At 50.9% G+C, this 22,747-nt stretch overlaps 1 protein-coding gene across 1 annotated transcript in view; it reads left to right on the forward strand.

The window, feature by feature from the left end:
• The window catches only part of rev3l (REV3 like, DNA directed polymerase zeta catalytic subunit), a 49,871-nt gene that overhangs the window by 19,249 nt on the left and 7,875 nt on the right, over window positions 1-22,747 (forward strand). Inside the window, exons 2-21 of the mRNA XM_038962583.1 lie at window positions 2,931-3,120; window positions 3,465-3,539; window positions 6,109-6,272; window positions 8,087-8,222; window positions 8,463-8,557; window positions 9,596-9,700; window positions 11,475-11,559; window positions 13,306-13,451; window positions 14,039-14,167; window positions 14,397-14,631; window positions 14,893-15,035; window positions 15,171-19,035; window positions 19,238-20,121; window positions 20,487-20,575; window positions 20,850-20,975; window positions 21,093-21,285; window positions 21,445-21,556; window positions 21,849-21,964; window positions 22,163-22,281; window positions 22,494-22,612. Of these exons, the coding sequence (XP_038818511.1) occupies window positions 2,931-3,120; window positions 3,465-3,539; window positions 6,109-6,272; window positions 8,087-8,222; window positions 8,463-8,557; window positions 9,596-9,700; window positions 11,475-11,559; window positions 13,306-13,451; window positions 14,039-14,167; window positions 14,397-14,631; window positions 14,893-15,035; window positions 15,171-19,035; window positions 19,238-20,121; window positions 20,487-20,575; window positions 20,850-20,975; window positions 21,093-21,285; window positions 21,445-21,556; window positions 21,849-21,964; window positions 22,163-22,281; window positions 22,494-22,612 (7,126 nt within the window). The remainder of the gene's footprint in view (window positions 1-2,930; window positions 3,121-3,464; window positions 3,540-6,108; window positions 6,273-8,086; window positions 8,223-8,462; window positions 8,558-9,595; window positions 9,701-11,474; window positions 11,560-13,305; window positions 13,452-14,038; window positions 14,168-14,396; window positions 14,632-14,892; window positions 15,036-15,170; window positions 19,036-19,237; window positions 20,122-20,486; window positions 20,576-20,849; window positions 20,976-21,092; window positions 21,286-21,444; window positions 21,557-21,848; window positions 21,965-22,162; window positions 22,282-22,493; window positions 22,613-22,747) is intronic.

A 22,747-nucleotide genomic window follows, 5' to 3' on the forward strand; every position in this document is an offset into this window, starting at 1 on the left:
GCTGAGTCATTCAGACCCGCCGCCTGCTGCAGACCTGGAGGAGGAGAGGGAGGCATAGGAGAGGAGACGAGAGAGAATCATCATCGCTGCCTCCATGTTCCTTCCTGTAGATAGTTTCTATAGAGGACTCTAGTGCCCCGCTTTAGCATGGACAGCGCCATTGAGGACTTTCCCCATTTTGAAGTAGTTAACTGGGTGGGAATTCCTATGGGTTAAGGAAGGATCACATCATTCCATCCTGGTCATCAGGAGGGATCAGCCAATGAATTATACTCGTGACCAAACATTCCAGAACTGCAGGTGGCAGTAATTCACAAACTTGGGCTTTATTGCTGTTCAAACAATGCACTCCTGGTGGCAGTGTGAACTCTTTCAGTTTGTTTCCCAACTCGTAGAAGAAGAATAAAATGGACTACTTCAAAATTGAGATGTCCTCAATTGTGCTGACCATGCTCTAGCAGATGCGATAATGGGACGGCTGCAATGTTGCGTCCTCTATCTAACTCTATGATTGGGCCCTGTCTGCAGTAGCCCCACAGTCCCTTCTCCTGGTCTGGATCTCCCTCCCATTAACAAATTAGGGAGCCCTGCTCGGTCAGGGGGGGGCGGTCAGGAGCTGACGGGTGGCTGGGGACTACTCTCTACTCAGACAGGAAGAGAGAGAGAGAGAGAGAGAGAGAGAGAGAGAGCAGCCCTAGGGCCTAGACCTCAGTCAGTCACAACTCCCTCTTTCATTTCCTCTCTCTCCCTTAGTCTCTCTTACTCTCTCTCTCACTCTCTTTCTTACTCACTCAGTCTCTCTAAGAGACCGAGAGAGAATCTGTCTCTCTCTGTCTCTCTCTCTCTCTTGGTCTCTTAGAAAGAGAGACTATCTGCCTCTCTCTCTTTTTATCTCTCTCTCCCTCTCACTTTATTTTTCTTTCTCTGTGTCTCTCTCTCGCGCTCTCTCTCTATCTCTATCTTTATTTCCTCTCGCTCCTTACCGGCCAGCTGCGTGGAAAGAATCACTTGTTTATATTTCCCCGCTGTCTGTCAGGGGCTTGTGCTGCTTGCCGGCTTCCGTTACCTAGCAACTGCAGTAGCAGCTTCACCAATGGCGTTGGCTGTGTGTGTCTGTGTATCACGACTGTGTTCGCTAGCAAGGCACATACCCCACACACACACACACACACACACACACACACGTTCCCAACTGTACCTAGCCTACGTCGCAGCTCCTTTTGTCTGCCCTCTCCGCCCTCGACTGGCTCCATGCCAGTCTACCTGTCTGTCTGTCTGTCTGTCCTTAGAGAAGACACACTCTGCCTAGTGCACTTTTCCTGCCTTGACTGTCTGTTTCTGTGGTGGTGAAAGGACTGGATGTCAGATGAGGCCGTTCTATGTCGACGTGAAGGGTTATTCATCGGTCTGGTCTGCTCGCCGTGTTGAAACTGAAAGCAATTCACATGCTGCGTTGTTTGCCACTGTCGTCTGTAAGGGGTTTCCCTGGAGAGCTGCTTTCTCTTGGTCGCTGTCTTGTTTGCCCTCACCCACCTCACGATGACATAACCCTATCTGTTTCTTTGTATATTTTGACCACTTCCCGTGTCACCCGCTGCATGGTTGCAGAGATATGCAGGATGTTGTTTTTGCGTAGGCTGTTTTTTCTGCAGAAATACTCCATGCCACGGGTTCAGATTGAACAATTGGGCCCAGGGAACTGCGGACTGCTGCGGCTATGCACTTGACAGCATCTGTCACGCAGCGGGCAGGACCAGGCTAGGGGAGACTACAGTGCCAAAGCCCCCCCCCCAAAAAATAGAACTCCATTACCCACAACAACCCCTCCCCCGCCAGTCCTCGATTCCCCTACAAATGGGGATATTAAGGGACCGTGTGGCGTTCTCTGTGTGGGTGCGTGAGCACATGCGCGGGTTTCCTAGCGGACAGATGGGGCTGACGTGTGGGAGAGGAGAGGCTCTGTACTGCCTCCTCCTGCTGTCAGTCCTTCCGTCTCATCTGGTCTGCATGGTCTCTAGTCCCCGTCCCACAGCCACATGGTCCCTATTCAGATTAGGATGGTATCGTATTACGTATCTGATATTAGGCCTGGAATAGCCCACACCTGAACAGGACTACCAGTCAGCCAGTGAGGTCTAGATGGCTTGGCTTCCTTTTTAGTTCTGTCACACACAGAATATTTATTTATTTACGCAAACTACACGACTTCATGATGACCTCATTCCACATCAGTCGCCCCCCGTCTCCCTCCCTCATGGAGACAGTCCCCCGTCTACTATCCAGTTGGTTAGTAATGACGGGCTTGACATTGTGGTGGCGTGCACTCATGATTCAAGGCTCCTTTTACAGACCTTTGTTGTTTTTCATCAGTCTGTCTGAGCAGGGCTTGGATGGCTGCATTTCTCTTCCCGCGGTTGGAAAGTGTGTACGAGCTATTTTACTGGACCCCCCCCCCCCCTCCTCTCTTTCTTCCCTCAGTAGAGAGGCCAATCTGTCTCCATTGTGTGCATGTCTAGTATTAATAGTATCTTAGTAAAATCAGTCATGTCACTGGCAGACTACGTCACCGGCTGTAAATATGTTGTTTAAAGTCGGCCCGCTTTTGCTTTTTGGTAAATTAACTATGAGTCTGACTACTACTTGAATTTAGTTTTATATCGCTGTATAATGCCGAGTGGCTTTGTGTTTTGACTCTGTGCCAGTTTCACATTTGTTCCTATGGGTTGAGGTAACCAACTTTTTGTTGAGTTTGACACAGTAGCTCTGCCACATGAACACACACCCTCTGTCTGAAGGACCAGGCGGACCAACGCGAACGGCCATCCTATCGCCTCTGACCACATAACGTTGTTTGTTCATTTCCCGACGATTCTACACGGTGAATGAAGGATTAGCCTACCACTGTCTCAACCAGACTCTCTCTCTCTCAGGTCAGAAGACCTGTCTCCACCTCCATGGCATCTTCCCCTACCTCTATGTGCCCTACGATGGCTACGGGCAGCAGGCGGAGAGCTACCTGCGTCAGGTGGCCTTCAGCATCGACAGGGCCCTCAACGTGTCCATGGGAAACCCCTCCTCCAGCACACAGCACGTCTTCAAGGTGGCACTGGTCTCCGGCATGTAAGTCTCCGCTCCCTCTCTTTTAGCTAGATCACTGTTCCTTAGTAGGGTCACTCAGTACACGGCGGAGGCTCTTTCTCAATTTGGTTTTCCTCCCATCCTGTTTCCTCGCCTCCTTCATCAAACCTCATTGGAGGAGATGACCCAAGGTTCCTCCCCTAGGGCATTCTCCTCCTATGGGTTTTGAGTAGGAGGCGAGAAGACACGAGGAATCAAGAAAAGACACATTGAGAATGGGGCAGAGTCTGAAGGCTCACATGTTCATGTTAGAAGGAGAATGGTAGGTGAAGTCTGTATTGTGTTGTTTTCCCAAGAGGTTCTTCTGACTGTGTTCCCCCCCACAGGCCTTTTTATGGATACCATGCCATGGAGAGGAAGTTTATGAAGATCTATCTGTACAATCCTCAGATGGTCAAAAGGTGAAGAGCGTGTTCTACTGTTTTTGCCTTAGCATGCATTTCTCACCAGTCTGTTGACCTGTAATAGCCTATATGTTAACATTCGCAATGTGTTTCTGTTGTTAGAGAGGGCTATGCTCTCTGTCTGTAGGCTAGCCTGTGTGGACATGACTATGATGCTCATTCTGCTGATATTGATCGGCCCGCTTATGTAGTACAGAGCTCTCGCGGTGTGTGTGTTTTAGACAGTGTGTGTGCGTTCAGACGGAGAGACAGAGCGACTGCGCGAGAGACAAAGCGAGTACGTGTCTGTTTTGTGTGAGAGAGAGTGTGTGTGTGTGTGTGTGTGTGTGCGTGCACACCGGCTGTTATTTAGCTGCTGAAGCTATCAGTCACTGTGAGTGGAGTCGTGCTACTGCACTGATTCCGAGAGACGGGACAGAGGAGAGAGCGAGCGAGAGACACTGAGGGAGGAGAGAGCGAGCGAGAGACACTGAGGGAGGAGAGAGAGCGAGCGAGAGACACTGAGGGAGGAGAGAGAGAGAGCGAGAGACACTGAGGGAGGAGAGAGAGAGAGCGAGAGACACTGAGGGAGGAGAGAGAGAGAGCGAGAGACACTGAGGGAGGAGAGAGAGAGAGAGAGCGAGAGACACTGAGGGAGGAGAGAGAGAGAGAGAGCGAGAGACACTGAGGGAGGAGAGAGAGAGAGAGAGAGACACTGAGGGAGGAGAGAGAGAGAGAGAGAGACACTGAGGGAGGAGAGAGAGAGAGACACTGAGGGAGGAGAGAGAGAGAGACACTGAGGGAGGAGAGAGAGAGAGACACTGAGGGAGGAGAGAGCGAGAGAGAGAGACACTGAGGGAGGAGAGAGCGAGCGAGAGACACTGAGGGAGGAGAGAGCGAGCGAGAGACACTGAGGGAGGAGAGAGCGAGCGAGAGACACTGAGGGAGGAGAGAGCGAGCGAGAGACACTGAGGGAGGAGAGAGAGCGAGCGAGAGACACTGAGGGAGGAGAGAGAGCGAGCGAGAGACACTGAGGGAGGAGAGAGAGCGAGCGAGAGACACTGAGGGAGGAGAGAGAGCGAGCGAGAGACACTGAGGGAGGAGAGAGAGCGAGCGAGAGACACTGAGGGAGGAGAGAGAGCGAGCGAGAGACACTGAGGGAGGAGAGAGAGAGAGAGAGACACTGAGGGAGGAGAGAGCGCGAGCGAGAGACACTGAGGGAGGAGAGAGCGAGCGAGAGACACTGAGGGAGGAGAGAGCGAGCGAGAGACACTGAGGGAGGAGAGAGCGAGCGAGAGACACTGAGGGAGGAGAGAGCGAGCGAGAGACACTGAGGGAGGAGAGAGCGAGCGAGAGACACTGAGGGAGGAGAGAGAGCGAGCGAGAGACACTGAGGGAGGAGAGAGAGCGAGCGAGAGACACTGAGGGAGGAGAGAGAGCGAGCGAGAGACACAGGGAGGAGAGAGAGCGAGCGAGAGACACTGAGGGAGGAGAGAGCGCGAGCGAGAGACACTGAGGGAGGAGAGAGCGCGAGCGAGAGACACTGAGGGAGGAGAGAGAGCGAGCGAGAGACACTGAGGGAGGAGAGAGAGAGAGCGAGAGACACTGAGGGAGGAGAGAGAGAGAGCGAGAGACACTGAGGGAGGAGAGAGAGAGAGAGCGAGAGACACTGAGGGAGGAGAGAGAGAGAGAGAGACACTGAGGGAGGAGAGAGAGAGAGAGAGAGACACTGAGGGAGGAGAGAGAGAGAGAGAGAGACACTGAGGGAGGAGAGAGAGAGAGAGAGAGACACTGAGGGAGGAGAGAGAGAGAGAGAGAGACTGAGGGAGGAGAGAGAGAGAGACACTGAGGGAGGAGAGAGAGAGAGACACTGAGGGAGGAGAGAGCGAGCGAGAGACACTGAGGGAGGAGAGAGCGAGCGAGAGACACTGAGGGAGGAGAGAGAGCGAGCGAGAGACACTGAGGGAGGAGAGAGAGCGAGCGAGAGACACTGAGGGAGGAGAGAGAGCGAGCGAGAGACACTGAGGGAGGAGAGAGAGCGAGCGAGAGACACTGAGGGAGGAGAGAGAGCGAGCGAGAGACACTGAGGGAGGAGAGAGAGAGAGACACTGAGGGAGGAGAGAGAGAGAGACACTGAGGGAGGAGAGAGAGAGAGACACTGAGGGAGGAGAGACACTGAGGGAGGAGAGAGAGTCTAACTGGCACACTGTCTGCTCCCAGCCTGACTGACTGTTATGAGCCTCTGTCTTGTTCCAGATCAATCACTGAATCAATCAACTCTCTCCGCTCTGACCTTTAAAGGGGAACTGTCACTGTGGCCTACATTATTATTATGGATATAGGACCGGCCAAAAGACTGGCGGGAAGTTTCAAGTTTGAAAAGTAAAATTGTGCGTTGTCACAGTTCTTTCCAGCGACTAGGACTAGGTGAATGCGTTTTTCAATGAAAGCATATCAACTCTGGAATGAAAGCCTCTCTGACTCAATCTTTTTGGAACACATAGCTTTTTCTGGATGCAAAGTACATCTAGGAATAGCGTACAATAAAGTACATCTAATATATAAAACTGTGTGTGTGTGGTTCCAGGGTGTGTGAGCTGTTACAAGGAGGCGCTGTGATGAACAAGCACTACCAGCCCCACGAGGCCCACATCCCCTACCTGCTGCAGCTGTTCATCGACTACAACCTGTACGGCATGAACCTGATCAACCTGGGAGCCGTCAAGTTCCGACGGAGGCAGCCGCGCAGAGGTAAGGGACGGGCAGGAACGGGGTAGGCTGCTTAGGAACCTTGTCACAAACCTGGGACCTGGCTGAGTGGTGTTGCTGGACACCTTTTTCTCTTTTTCTGTTGCCTGTTAGGTGTTGCTGAGGGGTGCGCAGTATGCCCAGTCGTAACGGTCCAGAGCTATGACTGGGGGGTGGGGGTGGGGGGGGTGTAAGAGAGGAAGAGCTGCCATGCTTTGTCGTGATGTATTTGTGTTCTTTACGATGGCCTTGAGATGCTTCGGGCAGCCGCTGTAGTTCTCGTTCTCTTTCTATCTCACACACACACACACACACACACACACACACACACACACACACACACACACACACACACACAAACCTTATCCTCCTAATGCATCCTGGTCAGTGTGTAATTTCCTAAAGAGTGGCTAGCAGATAACACCCTTGCTTTACAAAGACCTGACAGGCTTTCCATAAATAGAAATTTAAAAAAGGTGGACTTCTTCAAAGATGACACCTCACCAACACACAGAAAAGCTTAGAGCGTAAGAAAAGAGTGCGGGAGAAGACTGGAAGCAATGGGGTGCGTGGCAGACTAGAGGAATAACTAGCATTCTGGAACACTGCAAGTCTGTTGAGCATACCTAACAAAAAGTGATGGCACACAGAAGATCCAGAATAGAACACTAGACCGACAACCCCCCCCCGGCTGTCACCCGATCCAGGAGCCTGAAGCACATTCTTGGTACTGCTGCTGCGCACCTGTGTTTTCACCTGAGTTGGATAAACACCCAGCCATCAATCTAGAGAAATGAACAGTAAAGGCTTGAATATGGATGTGTTTACTTGTGACCTGTTGAACTCAGGCTGTTGATTGAACTTGCACTGTACACAGCTGTTTTAGTATTAATATTACGTTCCACATCGCCTCTGCCAACCAGAACAAAACCACAGACCGCTAGCCAAGCTGGGACAATCGATATCTCGATTGAGGGCCGTGGCGGTCAGGTTTCCTCCCGTCATCCCAGGACGTGAACCTTTGACTCACGAGGGCCCCTCGCAGTAGCAGGGCGAGAGTGGTAGAACAGGGGGAAGTTTCACAGTGGGATTGGAGGAGCAGGAAGGTTTCCCTCAGATCTGAGGGTTGAACTTGGCCTTGGCTTCACACTCGTCTACGCCTGATGGTTGGGAATAAAGCGGTAGATTGGCCATTTTCTGTTTGATCTTGACTAAGGCTTACTAAGCTCTAATCCCGGGCCGTGCTGAGCCGAGATGGGACAGGTATCTCCGCTCTGCAGTTGTCTTCATGCCTGAGCGAGTCTCCTGGGCGTAGAGGAGGCAGAACCCAGCATGACACCACCACACATGGAAGGGTTAATGAATAGGCCAGGAACCCCCCCCCTGCTTCAGATGAACAGGTTCTTAACAATGTTCACGCAACACTCTCCCCAGACAAAGAGAGGGCCACTTCCTGGATTTTGACGCAATCAATGGAAAATGGGTTGCAAAGAACCAAAAAGTACAAAGGGACTAAAACTCTGCGATAATGTACACCTGTTTATATTCTTCTTTGTACAACACCTAGTTGAAAGGGAGTTTGTAATCTGGGATCAAGTGAAGACGATGACAAAAGACCTGGGATTTTAGAAAGCTGTGTAGATCCAAATAAATTGGAAATACTGAGCTGGTATGCTTTTCTTTTTGCATTTTGCTGTATGTTGAAGACAATGTCTGCAGACTGGTTTACCCCCCCAAAAAAAAAATCATCAGATTGGCTTCCAACACATGATTCACATGTTTTTGTGTGTCTGTGTGTGCACGTGTCTCTTAAACAGAGGGATTTCCCCCAGATCGCCAGGGCTGCAGCAGCATTCCAGGCACCAGCCCCTTGAAGAGCCCCTGTAGCTCTAAACTGAGTGACAGTACGCTGGGAGGCATGTTTGTCCGCTGGGAGGAGGATGCCATAGCCTGGTGAGCCACGCCAGCACAGACCGGCTCCAATTACATGTTGTGGGCCAATGCAGCGTTGTGTTTTTAGGTCTTGTCTGTACATTTCTTTCCATGTAGGATTTAGTGTGTAATGTGTATCCATGTTGTGTGCTCACCTTTTGCTCTCTCGCTCGCCCAATCTGCATTATCTCCTTCTCTCTTTCTCCATTTCTCTCTACCCCCCCCCCCCCCCCCCTCTCTCTTGCTCACTCTCTGATGCAGTTCCCTGGTCTTGGAGGATGTGGAGAAACAGAGCACATGTGAGCTGGAAGTGGATGCTGTGGCTGTAGACATCCTCAACCGTCTGGAGATAGAGAGTAAGGACGGCGAGAAACTGGGAAACAACGTCTTTTAGTCATATATATAAAACCGCCAGTCAGACATTCCGACAGATGCATGAGGAGAGACTGAGGGGACGGGTTGGTTAATGACTCCACTGCTCTGACTATGCAGCACAGTCGAGGAATGAAGGCTTTTCCTCGTCAAACCTTGGATGCGTCTCAAATGGCAACCTATTCCCTATGTAGAGCCCTATAGGAGCCCTTATATAGGGTTCCATTTGGGACCCCTGCCTATGTAAGCCAGATGAGCGATGGAGGCCTTCTCCAGATCAAACAGTGTGTCTCGCACCCCACTGCCAGGCTCCTGCTCTCCAGCACATCAGAGCGTTAGATCAGTGACCACCCGGGCCAAAACAAACACTGTCCACTCACCCTGTCTCTCTGTAGTCTCGTCTGCCTCAGACCTTCTGTGGGGGAGAGAGGGAGAGCGAAACAGGGGGGTGTAGGATGGAAGACTGGAAGAGCAGATTGAACTGGGAACATAAAGCAAAAATAGAACGTTCTGTTAAACATGCGTGAATATGCATCTGCCATTGGAATGTGTTCCCAGACCTCATAGTATCTCAATCCAGTATGAACGATTTCTACAGTCTTTCTGCTATTCATGATAAATGTTAGGAACAGAATGACACAGCAGAATCAAAGTGTTTGGTTGTGTTTTAGATTAGCTGTGCTCAGAATACGGAGTGTGGAAAACACACACACACACACACACACCATTATCTGGCAGAAAGGGGGTCACGCCAGGGCAGTCCACATGTGCCTTCAGCAAGTAGATTTTCCATCTGCCCAAAAAACAGACATACAAACTCACTGTTGAAAAGGAAATGGTTTGAGGAGTGATTTCGAGCGCTTGTCCAGTTTTGAGTGGTTAGTGGTGATCTGAGCTCTTTAACTTTGTGTGCGTCAATGTACTCTTTGAAACAAAGGCCCTCATTCAACCAACTGTAGATGGGAAATGCAGAGGCCCTCATTCAACCGACTGATCTATGCCGACACTGTGTGTGTGTGCAGATCAGATTGGCAGCAACCCTGGCCTGCAGGCCATCTGGGAGGATGAGAAGCAGAGACGACGCGAGAAGAACCAGTCATCTCAGATGGAGACCCCACAGTCACAGGGTGAGTGAACCAGTCATCTCAGTGACCCCACAGTCACAGGGTGAGTGACTGACAGCTATATACCTCCTCACAGCCCATTCCTCCATTAGTCAACACCACAGTTAAACGTCCAGCAGGTCTACCTACATGCGTGTCGGCTGAATATAAAGGTGACTGACAAAATAATGGAAACACAAACCTAGTGTCCTAATAATCGAGTTGGGCCATCACGAGCCAGAATGGCTTCAATGCACCTTGGCATAGATTCTACAAGTGTCTGTTGGAGGGATGCGACACAATTCTTACACAAGAAATTCCAGAATTTGGCGTTTTATTGGTGGTGGTGGAAAAAACGCTGTCTCAGGCGCCGCTCCAGAACCTCTCATAAGTGTTAAATTGGGTTGAGATCTGGTGACTGAGACGGCCATGACATATGGTTTATATCGTTTTCATGCTCATAAAACCATTCAGTGACCAGGATAGAAATGCTTCACCATAGGTTGAAGGCGATCACTCAAAATGGCAGTGTATTTATTGGCGTTTGCCTTTCTCTCTAAGGGGTTGAGTTGACCTAAACCAGGGGTTTCCAACAGGTAGATCGCGAGCTACCGGTAGATCGCAGGCCGCTTATGAGTAGCTAGCCAATCAATTCTGAACGTACATCCATTTTTCCATCACAAACTGTCATAAACATAAAGCTCCCAGCTGATATCGAATCAAAAGCCATATTGACATTTTCCCACCCCTGGTTAGCCACTATTAGCTTAAAAAGCCAAATGTAACACAATATCTGCTAACTAATTTCCAGCAATATTGCCCGTCTGTCTGTCTGTTTGGACCGTGCTTTTGTCTATCACGCCGTATGTAGCCAGTTAGCGTTGCTAATGACCACGTCTTTTGGGTAGAGTAAACAGAGACTTTCCACCAAAACCTTCTCAATTAAATGTTAACTGCAAAGTAGGCTGTTTGCATGGCTGTTTGTTTCATTTGGGTGGCCGTTGTTTTGCAAAAAGGGGAATTCCAGTTTTTCCTGGCTTACATTTCTTTCTTCTGATGTGATTTAAGCATTGACTCAGAACATCGATTTTTGTTGTTTCTCTATGAATATTTGTTATATTTACAGAGAAATCTGAATATAATTTTATGGGGCTGGTCATGCCAAATAATGTTTACTAACCATTATTTTACCAGGTATATTGACAGAAAACACATCTCTTGTACACCAAAGACCCGGGGAAGGGTTGCAGGGTAGAGAAGAGAACAAAAATGAGTCGCTCGGGTTATATTTTTTTAAAGTAGCTCTCATGCTAGAAAAGGCTGGCGACCCCTGACCTAAACCATGCCAGGAAAATACACCCCACACCATAACATAGCCGCCAAAACCCTCATCTACTCAACTGTTTTTGTTATTTTTGCTGTTACCTGTAAGTCAATGCCAGTGGAGGCTGCTGTGGGGAGGACGGCTCATAATAATGGCTGGACTGGAGCAAATGGAATGGCATCCAACGCGTGGAAACCATCTGTTTGATGTATTTGATACCATTCCACCTATTCCCTTCCAGCCATTACCACGAGCCCGTCCTCCCCAATAAAGGTGCCATCAATCTCCAGTGGTCTATGCCCCATATTATGTGCCATCTGCTTGTTGGAACATGCATCGACCAGGTAATAAATAATCTAGGCTCGTCTCTGTCACGATTCATGCGTATCTGAGTCTGACTGCTGTCCCGTGTGCATCACACATACATCAACGTGTAATAATTGAACCTCTGCCTGCGTTTTGGTGCTCCTCCAGATCGTGGGTTTGTCGCCTCGACGGAGAGCGAGAGGGCCTTCATGCAGAGATTCAAGGAGATCCTGAAGGAAAATGAGTTTGACGTGTAAGTAACAACTTTCCCCCTCAAGCTTGCCGTCTTTAAGCGTGGGAATGGCTCACCACAAGAGTTTCCAATAGTCTTTAGGGTAACTTGACTGTTAGTCATCGTCGGACAAACAGTTGCTCAACATTGCGTAAGTGGATATCTGTGCTTTGTTTGGTTTGGGAAGTTGAGAGGGGGCGGCAGGGGTGGTCTTTGAGAGTAAACATCTGCTGCTTTCAAGACAAGATGTCTACCGCCGGAGAACACATAAGTTGCGTTTAGAGAGAATCTACATCTGGTCTGTCTTTCATTCTTTATGTTAAAACGGCTACTTATTTTCCCCGTGCCTTTTTGGTTAGTGTATTACTGTCTTTGTCTCTATGAGATGATGACTGTATGCCTCTTCCTGGTTCATCTCAACACTGTCAGTGGCTGGGCCAGAGGGGGATAGTCCAGGGTTGATGGGGTCATTGCTGTCTAATATCCCAGGGCTCTCCCTGTTCCCCCTCCTTGCCAAGCAGAAAGAATTTCCTGTTATAAATAAAAGTACAGTTGGCCCGGTGTGTGCTGTTACATCAGGTCCAGATGGCTCCTACTCACAAAGCTAAGTTGATACCAATGGGTAGAAAGCGGGAGGAAAGTGAAACGGCTCTATCAAAGGCCAGGCCAGTATGGGAGCAGTTTGGGCTCTGGCACAGGGACCCGTTTCCTCTCACGTGATGGAGCTGTGGCTTGGCAGCACTGTGACACACACACACACATACATTCCCAGATCACAACTCTCACTGGTTGGCTGGCGTGCTCTCGCATGTATACACATTGTCTTTGATTTGACTCTCTCTCGCTCTCTCTCTCTCTCTGTCTGTCTATTGTACATCTAAAGGTGTCCACTACTCTCTTATGTACTTTTTTAAAGCTATTATTTAGTTGCTCGCTCTCGCTCTCTCTCTCTCTCTCTCTCTCTCTCTCTCTGATTGTTACCACAGACAGACAGGCAGGCTGTACTGTAGTAAGTACAGACGAGCAGAGTTTGCGGAGGGGAGGAGGCGGAGTTGGGAGCTGAAATGTTTTAATCGCTGCAGGAATCTCCTGGCACCTGCTGGGCTCCCTCGTTTAGCCACCAAAGTCATTAGCAACGAGACTAATTAACACCAGATCGAGACAGTCGTGAGCACAGAGGCCCGTCTCTGGAGCCCCTCTGCACTCCTTCATCCGCCCCACGATAAGAAATGAGACATACAGAATAGAATATTCAATAAATAAAAAAAATTGGGGGGGGGGGGGGGGGGGGGGTGCGATAGGGAACTACTACCTGCATTGGTTGTTCTACCTTTTGTGTTCCACCTTGCATATTTTTCAATATTTCGTTGAGCTGATAAGTAGTGAGTTGCTAAGCAATGCAGGGGTGCAGCACGGGACAAAGCGGATGGCAGAGCCTGATAGGGAGAGGCATCTGGAGGAGAGCCCAAAAGTACTGCTGGCCACCTGCCAGCTTTCCATTCATACCTCCTCCTACACACACACACAGTCTACACACACTCCCTCTTCTCTTTCTCTCTATCCCACACTCTTCTCTCTCTCACTCGTTCTCCCTCTCGCACGCACGCGCACGCACACACTGCAGCCATATCTCCTGATTAAGACAATAAGGATTGCTAATCAAACATGACTGCTGCAGCGCTTGGTCTCAGGGACCTCGTCTATGACAAGTAATAACCTTAGCAACAGTCTCCCTTTTGAACGGTCTTATCCCTCTTTTTTAAATAGGACTCAGTCTGGGTCTGTGGATGACGCGGCAGAGGAGCAGCATCCATCCCCAGCTGAACTGTCTCTACACCCTGATGTCCTGACCCCAGAGCTGCTGCAGTGTACACCAGCCAACCTGGTGGAGGCGCATAGAGACTCCCAGACAGGTGAGCAAGGCGTCTCCGTCTGCCCACTGGCCCTCTGCTAGTCTAGACACCAAGGGGGATGTGACGTTAACTTTGCTCCCAATTCTCCCAACCGACTGGCCCTATGCTAGACTAGACAGTAAGGGGGGTGTGACGTCAACATTCCTCCCAATTCTCCCAACCGACTGGCCCTCTGCTAGACTGTCTGTCTGAATGCCAGAGAAGGTGGATCGACATTCGTCCAAATGATATCCTATCACTCCTACTGTGACTGAATTTCAAGTGTGACACAGTGTTGATCTACATTAGCCTAATCTGCTCGCTCAGTCTGCCAAGTCTCCCGTAGGACCAGTGGAAATGCTAGGGAAGCAAGGCGACTGGCACACACGGAGACAGGATGGAGTACGGCCGGGCCTCATGCTGAACCACTCGCTGTGGCTGTGTCCCAAATGACACCCTATTCCCTGTATAGTGTATGACTTTTGACCAGGGCCCATAGGGTTCCGGTCAAAAGTAGTGCCCTGTGTAGGGAATAGGGTGCCATTTGGGACACGTACACTCTGTTTGTCAGTAATGATAACCTTCTCTCCCTCTCTCCCGCCACTCAGACACTAAAAGGAGCCGTGGTAAAGACCAGGAGGAGGCCATTGTGGATGAGGAGGCCATTCTGAGTCTGTTGGAGAGCAGTCAGACCTTTCTCCCCCTCTCCCAGAAATCCAACCACTCACCCATACTAGGTAGGCAAACACACTGTACTGTGTTCATCGGATATATGGAGAACAGCTTATCCTACTGCTCTTATGTCATTTTAGTTTTTTGAAAAATCTGCTTTTAATCAACGTATTGTTTATATAGCATCGCCAATGGCAGTTTTTAAACTCTGGGACCTAGTTATAACTCCAGGCCATAAGCAGAGCATCCAAGTCTGGAGATGAGTGACCTCCAAGGTATTTCTGTGTGTTGCAGACAGCAGCCAGGACCATGCCATGGTGAACCTGCTGGCAGGCCTGGAGGATGATGGGTATCAGGCGGCCCCTATGAGGCAGAACTCCCAGCATTCCCTGCCCGGGGGAGGGAGCGCTCACTACAACAGTGACGAGGAGGAGGAGGGGCCAGAGCTAGAGAAGGAGGAGGCAGAACTCAGTCTGCTGATGTCACAGAGATGGGACAGCGACCTTCCAGAACAGTCTTCTAGACGGAGGTGACTGATTTCTTATTTTCTTTCTTTACCTTGTACGTCTTTGCCTTGCTCAATATTAACTTATTAATTATGAGTTCAATATTAACTCAATAAAAACACCTAATTACATAATTCTCTTGTTTCTTGTGTTGTCACTGAATTCACAATGTTAAACAGTAAACACTTTTGGCAGTCAGATGAAGGTCACCTGCGGTGAGCCTTGACTAAATAGTTTAAGCGACGCCTCATTGTTAAATCAATGTGTCTTATCTCCCTCCGTAGACCTGGTGTGAAGGAGGCAGAAGAGAGCTTTAGTGACGAGCCCCAGGACTCGTCAGATGAGGAGATGGAATGGAGTGGGAACAACTCTCTTTTTGCCAACCTGTCCATTCCTCAGCTGGATGGTGCTGCGGATGAGAACAGTGGTGAGTGATAAGAACGTAATATAGATGATAAACTGCAGCTAACACATCGACGACACATCTCATTGACTCCTGCCTTACATTCCTGTCACTGTATTGAGATGTTATGTCTCCTCTCCTGTTATATTTCCTCTTTAGATTCATCGGTAACGGACAAAGGCTCCAGGACCCACTCGTCCCTCACCGTCACCGATAAGATCCTGGGGAAGAGGAACCCCTTTCCTGGGGAGACAGTCCACCTGGAGCTCCCGTCTTCAGCCAAGATCCTCCTAGACCGCAAACACCCGGAGCACCGGCAAGCCCTCTCACAGGACACAGAGGAACCAGCTGATAAGCACTTTCTCTCCCTCAGCCAAGACAGTCATGAGTGTTCCACAGGGTTCAAGGTGAATAAAGAGATACCTTACATCCAGCCGGTCAAACACCCCATTCCCTGCAACATCGCCAACCAGGCCGAGGTCTCTCAGATCTGTGTGGACAAAATGGACGTCGTTCGGCCTCTGTACACCTACGAGAAGAAGACGATGGCTCTGGATGAGTCGGATCTGGACGTCTTTCCGTTCGGCAACGGGAAAATCACCCAGAGCAGGAAGAAGTACAGCAGCATCAAGAATGTGGAGAAGAATCGCCTGTCCATCCTGCAGAACCACAGGAGCTTCTCCCTGTGTTACTCTGAGCTGAGGAACTGCCCCAGCAAGACAGAGCTAGAGCTGGGTCAGAAAGACTGTAAAAGCCCCATACCGAGGAACAGTATAAACCCAGCCCCCTGCCCCATAGAAGAGGACGAGCTCATTGCCTCGAGGGAGGGTGAGATGGGCCGAGGCAGCGAGGAGGGGGACATGGGCGAGCTGAAGATCCGGTACGAGGACTATCAGGAGAACAAGACTGAGAGGACCATAGTAGCCCAGCAGGAGGCACACTACAAGTTCTTCCCCAGTGTCATTCTCTCCAACTGCCTTACCAGGCCCGCCAAGAAGGTGGTGGGCAACAAGTTGACCGACGGCTGCGCTAAGCTAGAGCAGGCAGAGCCACGCAGGTCCAGGCTAAAGCTGGGCAAGAGGAGGTCGGCTGCAGCAGCCCAGAAAGCTAAAGCGAATGCTGGGGAAAGCCTAGCCTCTGACAGCCAAGTGGGCATGGCCTTAACGTCCATCATGCCTGCCTGTCCTAAGAGCACGGACACAGTGGCAAAGTCAGTCATAGAGGAGACTGGACCCACAGCACCACTCCAAGAATCGCCTGCTCCTGCCCATTCCCCTGCCCTGGCCCCTTCCCCTCTACCAGCCCCTGTCGTGTCCCCTACACCGGCCCCAGTCCCTGCCAGTCCCACTGAGGCGTCTGTGGAGGGCAGGTTGGCCCCACTGCCTGAGCTCCCTGCTAAAGTGACCGGCACCAAAGCCTCAGGTCTGCCTGGCAGCAAGTACACCCTGAGGGCCAAGCGCAAGATGAGCTACGACAGCAGCGAGGACGGGGAACACTCGGGCACCTCTCGCGTGAAACACCCTCTGGCCCTCCGAGACAACTACGTCCGCTTCAAAGACAACTATATCCTCAGCACGCAGGAACTCAAGTACCAGAAACGACGGAAGATGTCCAGAAAGGAACCAAGGGAGCCACCCATCATCATCAAGTACATCATCATCAACAGGTTCAAGGGTCAGAAGAACATGTTGGTGAAGATGGCCAAGGTGAGTGCTGAGGAGCAGCGGGTGGTGCTCACACCAGACAAACTGAAGACGTACACTAAAATGGCCCCTCTCAAGACCTTCTGGCCTAAGGTTCTAGAGTCTTGTGCAGTCAAGTTTCCTCTAAGTGAGCCCAAGGCTAATAAGAAACAGCCCAAACGAAAGGTTAAGGTCAACACCACCACCACTAAGAAAACGGTCAGTGGCCCACCCAAACCTCGAGTCAGACTCAGGCAGGGGGGTGAGAGGCCTAGAAGGACTAAAGGCCTTAGGAAAGCCTCGACTCGGCCCTCTCTGCCATGCCCGCGGCCATGTTACTGTGAACTGGCCAATGACCACGCCACTGAGTACTCTGATGTGATGGTGGAGTTGGGTTATCTGTCTGAGAGATCCCCTAGCCCCACTGATTCAACCCCACCCCGGTGTTGGTCGCCCAGTGACCCCCTTATGGAAGCCATGTCCTCTGATGGGTTGATGAACCCATTAAATGATCCCTGTCTCAGTTCTGTGTGTCAGGAAACCCCCCCAGAGTCCTTAGGCCGAGGTGTGCGGAACCGAAGCCGGACTGCTAAACCTAGCAGCCCAAGAAGACGGACTAAGTCTGCTAATAAGCTTTCGGCGGAAGTCAAAAAGGAGAGTGCCACGAGAAGGAAAAGTAGTACTGGGACTCCACGGAGGAGAAAGAAAGATCTAGAAACAGTTGATGGGACTAGTGTGGGTGGTGACTCTACTAACACCACCACAAGAACGCGAAGGCCTCGTAGGAAGAAGCAGGCTGAAGAGGCTGAACAGCCCCCTGTAAAAAGCAGAGACCGTGACAGTTCCCAGCTCCTCTTCCCAGAGAATGTGTTGCCTCCTACTGAATCCTCTTCAAAGGCCGTACCACCCTTTCAGCAGTCAGCTAACAAAACCAGCCAGATCATTGACGGCTCCCATGGGGTCACTGGCTCTAAATCCCTGTCCCAGTTCATTGAACCAAAGTCCGAGGACTATGAGACCTCCATCATGGAGGTGAACCAAAGTTTTGCTCTCAAACTCTTCCAAACGCATCCAGGCCAACTGCAGGGTTGTGCTGTGAAGGCAGAAACTACAGTTGATGAGTGCACACCCCCTCAGGTGAAATCCCCCATGGTGGGGAAGAGTAAGGGCACCCCCAAATCAGGGTCCCCCCACTCAGGCCTTAGGAACGGGGAGGCCCTACCTGAGGATACCTCTGGCCTGGCTGTTCTGAAGAAGCTCCTGCAGAAGAGGCAGCAGAGAGGTGGTCAGTGCCTCCCAACCCAGACAGTGGGCACAGAGATCTCCTCCTCCACTACAACACAGCCCCCTGGCCCCACACCAGACCCTGCTGCAGCCAAGCCACCAAGAGCCAGGAAAACTCCATCAGCCACCCCACGGAAACCCCGGGTCTCAAGAACTACAACTCCCAAGGAGAAGAAGCCCAGAAGCAGGAAGGGTAAGGCAAACTCTCAGCCGGAGTTACCTGTGAAGCAGGAGCCACCTATGTCGGACGACAGCCCAGTGTTCCTGTCAGACCCAGGCCTGGACAGCTGCTACTCCATAGAGGACAGCCTCTCCCCAGAGCTCCCACACAACTACAACTTCGACATCAACGCTATCGGCATTGGCAGCCAGACAGAGTTCTCCAGCCTGTACATGGGCAGCCAGTTTGTTCTGACCGACAAGAATCTGCCTCAGAAGTTCCTGAGTGACATCACCCAGGAGGCCATCCCTGCGCTGGCGCTGAGCATTGAGAAGAGGCCTGATAGGCTGTCTGGGTCTGGGGAGGCGCTCCAACGAAGCTTGTCTGGACCTCTGAGTCCTGACCTCTTTGACAAGCCAGAAAACGGTGAATCTGTCTCCAACCATTTATCTTCTCTGGATTCCGAGAGGTTACTGAGGAGCAGAGAGTGGGGAACGTCCCTGGGCAAACTCCACGGCCTCAGCCACTTCCAGGGCTTTCACTGTGAGAGGAAAGAGCTGCTGTTCTCTGCCTTCGACCCCGTCTTACCGCTGCCTTTGAGCTCTGCGTCTTTCGCAGACAATGAAGGATCACCGACCGGGGACTTACTGGAGGGGAATGATGCTTTGACGTCGACCACGGCCAGTAGTTCTCCGCGCTCGGTTAACTCTATATCCCAGGTGAAGACCAGCAGCCAGCTCCTCAGGGGGACAGGGGGGGGAGCCCACATCCTCAAGCCCCTCATGTCCCCTCCCAACCGGGAAGAGATCCTCACCACCCTCCTGGACCTGGAGATGTCTGAGGCCACCTTTCAGGAACCCTTCTGCAGCAACCCCTCAGATGCCCCAGGGAAACCCAGGTAATATGCGATTAGAGCTTAGTGGTCTTATTTGATTTGATTTACTTTTTAAAGCACTTTATGACAACTACTGATGTGAAAAATACTTAATACATTTGATTGATTGATTCAAGGGTTAAACGCTACACACAATATATGTCTGTGACTAAGGCTGTGGTGAGGCATAATGTTGTACGTCATTCAATAATTTTTTCTTCTCCAGGGAGGTTGGTGGACGTAAGTTGACGGTGGAGACCAGGTTGGCCAAGGAGCTGGCTGAGTTCAACGGGGACCTATCCCTGGAGGGGCTACACTTCTGGAAGACAGCCTTCTCCGCCATGACCCGGCCCGGCTCCTCTCACACCCTGGGAGCAGAAGCCACCAGAGACCAGGCCCAGCTCAGCCCCTCTTCAGCCGGGGACCAGAAGGTCATCCTGCTGCCCTGTAGGAGCGCCCCCAGCCGCGAGCGCGTCCAGCTATGGCTGGAGGCCAGGAAACAGTACGAGCATCTGCAGAGGGGCAGGAGAGACATGGGAGCACTGGAGAGGGGAAGGTTAGAACAGATAAGAGAAGAGCAGCAAACGGACAGGACTGAACAGCCCACTCTGCTCCATTGTCCAGCATTGAAGGAAGAGGAGGGGTTTGAGAAGCCCTCCGATATCAGGACTCAGAGGGACAATCTCTCTCTACATATATCACCTGTTGAGGGGGTGGAAACTCAGGACAGCCCCAGAGGAGTGAAGCCTGTATCAGAAATTAACACCAGAGACCCTGAGGAGGAGTACTATGGTAAATCCATCTCTCCAGACTCACCAGACCTGCCGCCCTGGCAGCAGCCCACGCAGCCCAGCCCCTCGGGACTAGATGGAGTAGAGGGGGAGAGAAGAGGATCAGATCTAGGGTCACCCTTGTCCCCCAGGCTCTGCACCTCCCCAGAGAGGAGCGAGGAGAAGCACTTCCTCAGTCCCTCTCCCTTGCCTTCCACGAAGAACCGGGGGGACAGGGAGAGGACCAGCCCCCACCTTCAGCTCCACAGCACCCCAGTCCTCAGGAGACGCAGATGCAGGGGCGAGTCTGAACCTGTGTGCAGCACCCCTTTGACTGAAGGTAAGCCCCATCATTCTCCGGCCACAGGCCGTCAGCACCTATCACTCTTCATCCTGCCTCGGCCGCTAACACTAACTCCGACCGTGGGAAATGGCATTAGCGATAGCATCCGCTGTCTTTCCCGCCGTAAGCTTTCCTTTACTCCAACTTTCTTTCTTACCTCGGTGTGAAATTTTTATGGCTGCTATTAATGACTGCATAATTGACTAATCAAGCGTACCGGAATTGTTAATCTGTCACAGTCATTTATTGAATTAGCTTTAATAGGAGGACGCCGCCTGCATGCAGTTGTTTTGTCCTCTGGAATGTCATTATGCGTCGAACCAGCACCCTGAACTCATTTTGGGGTTTCTGTTCAATCCCAGACGCAGAGTCCCCATCTCAGAGACTGCAGCACAGGAGAGGGGAACACACAGACACCCTGAGGAGAGTGCTACTGACCACACAGATGAAGGTCAGGACAAACACAGAGAATTTAAGCTCCTGTTCATTTTAGGCCATTCACTCCAAAAAGCCTCTCTTTTTACATGTTGGCCTCTATACATTCATGAGCTGTGTATGGTTTCAGAATATTGATGAAGAGCATCAGACAAGTAAATAGCCCAAGACACGTTACAGATTTAGCTTTGATCATTTGAATCCGTTGCCTTTACTTTATCTGCCCGGATACACCGTTCTCCCTTTTTAACGTTATGTGAACGTGCTTTCCCCTCTTTCTCCGTCCCCAGAACCAGTTTGCTGCTTTGAACGTTACAAAGAAAGACAACTCTCAGATCGAGGGCCCCAGCATCAGCAACTCGTACGGCTTCAAAGTCAGCATGCAGAACCTCCAGGACGCTAAAGCCCTGCACGAGGTGACACACACACACACACACACACACACACACACACACACACACACACACACACACACACACACACCCCGTAGTGGTACAGAAGGAATGTGACATGCTTTTCCTTTTCATCTGTAGGTGCAGCACCTGACGTTGATGAGCATGGAGCTTCACGCGCGAACCCGGCGGGACCTGGAACCCGACCCCGAGTTTGACCCCATATGTGCCTTATTCTACTGCTTCAGCTCTGACGCACTTTTACCTGACTCAGACAAGACGCAGCTGACTGGGGCCATCGTGGTGGACAAGGACTGCCAGGACAGTGGCCAAGGTGATGGGTCACTCCCTCAGTCCCTCCCGCCATGCTGTGGATGGATGGACCACACTTGTCTGACCTGGCTTCAAATATTGCCATTGTGTACACGGTCATTGTGCTTGGATCTGAAAGAACAGCGTTTTGTGACGTGTGTGTGTGTGTGTGTCCTCCCAGGTGTCAGAGGAACAGCACCCCTGCTGGTCAGATCCGGGGTCTCAGGACTGCAGGTTACCTACGCTGTGGATGAGAAGCAGCTGTTCCAGGAAGTTGTCACAATCATGAGGAGGTACCGTATTGGCTCCTGTGGTTTTGACCTTGATCCTTACATTGCGAAAAAGGAGAACTGAAGCACACCAGTGGCTTTGTTGGACACCTGATCGGTTGTTAAATATTTCGCTGGGTGTTCATGTTCCCAAGGCTCACAGCGCATATGCAAATTCACTGTTTTTGATTTAAATGTATGTTATACATATTCATATCTTGTTTCCGTTTCTATGAAATCTTATCTTTTCTGTTTTGGCCACTGTTAAACATGTGTACTGTGGCTGTTAACATGATTCCCTGTTCTGTTGTGGCAGGTTTGACCCAGACATGCTGGTAGGCTATGAAGTCCAGATGCATTCCTGGGGCTACATCCTCCAGCGGGCATCAGCACTCAACTTTGACCTGTGCCAGCAGCTCTCCAGGGTGCCAGGTAGGGTGGCATTCACCCTTGCCCTCTCTGCTGCCACAACACTGTATTGAAATAATATTGGCTCATACAGAAACGTCAAGCAGGTTTCTCCCTGACATTCTACAGCCAGCCATTCCGGCCAGGTCAAAGGAGAATGTGGCTCGATGTCGTCTGGCTGCTCCTCCGTCGGGTGTAGTGACGTCTGTCTGTTGTCCTCAGGTGACGCCAAGGAGAACCGTTTCGCTGCAGAGAGGGATGAGTACGGAGCAGACACCATGACGGAGATACACATCATCGGCCGCATCGTCATCAACCTGTGGAGGATCATGAAGACTGAGGTATCCGCTGCCGCTGCAGACAGCATCAATCGCTTAGTATCGATGCTGCCAACCTTTCCACCGTATAAATTAGCTTGGTTCCCTTTTTCAAAAAAATAAATCTAAATCAACAGTGTATAGCTGCAGATCATTTGGTTATGAATCTTCTCATGTTGGTTTCTGGGGTCATTTGTAGGAGTGTATATCCTTGTTTTTTTTTTTTTTTTTACCAGGTAACGTTGAACAACTACAGTTTTGAGAATGTGGCCTTCCACGTCCTACACCAGCGCTTCCCTCTGTACAGCCCCCGCACCCTGTCGGACTGGTTCGACCACAACTCGGACCTGCACAGGTGGGCACCGCACCCACCCACCCACCTACCTGGCCGCTCTCTCCTTTTCACTGCGCTTACATCTTAACCATCGTCACTCTGTTTGGGGATCAACTCTTTTATTGGTTTTGCCGAAACAAGACCATAAAATGGGTT

The sequence above is a fragment of the Salvelinus namaycush genome, chromosome 24 (genome assembly GCF_016432855.1).
Source record: "Salvelinus namaycush isolate Seneca chromosome 24, SaNama_1.0, whole genome shotgun sequence".
In the NCBI taxonomy this organism is placed as follows: Eukaryota; Metazoa; Chordata; class Actinopteri; order Salmoniformes; family Salmonidae; genus Salvelinus; species Salvelinus namaycush.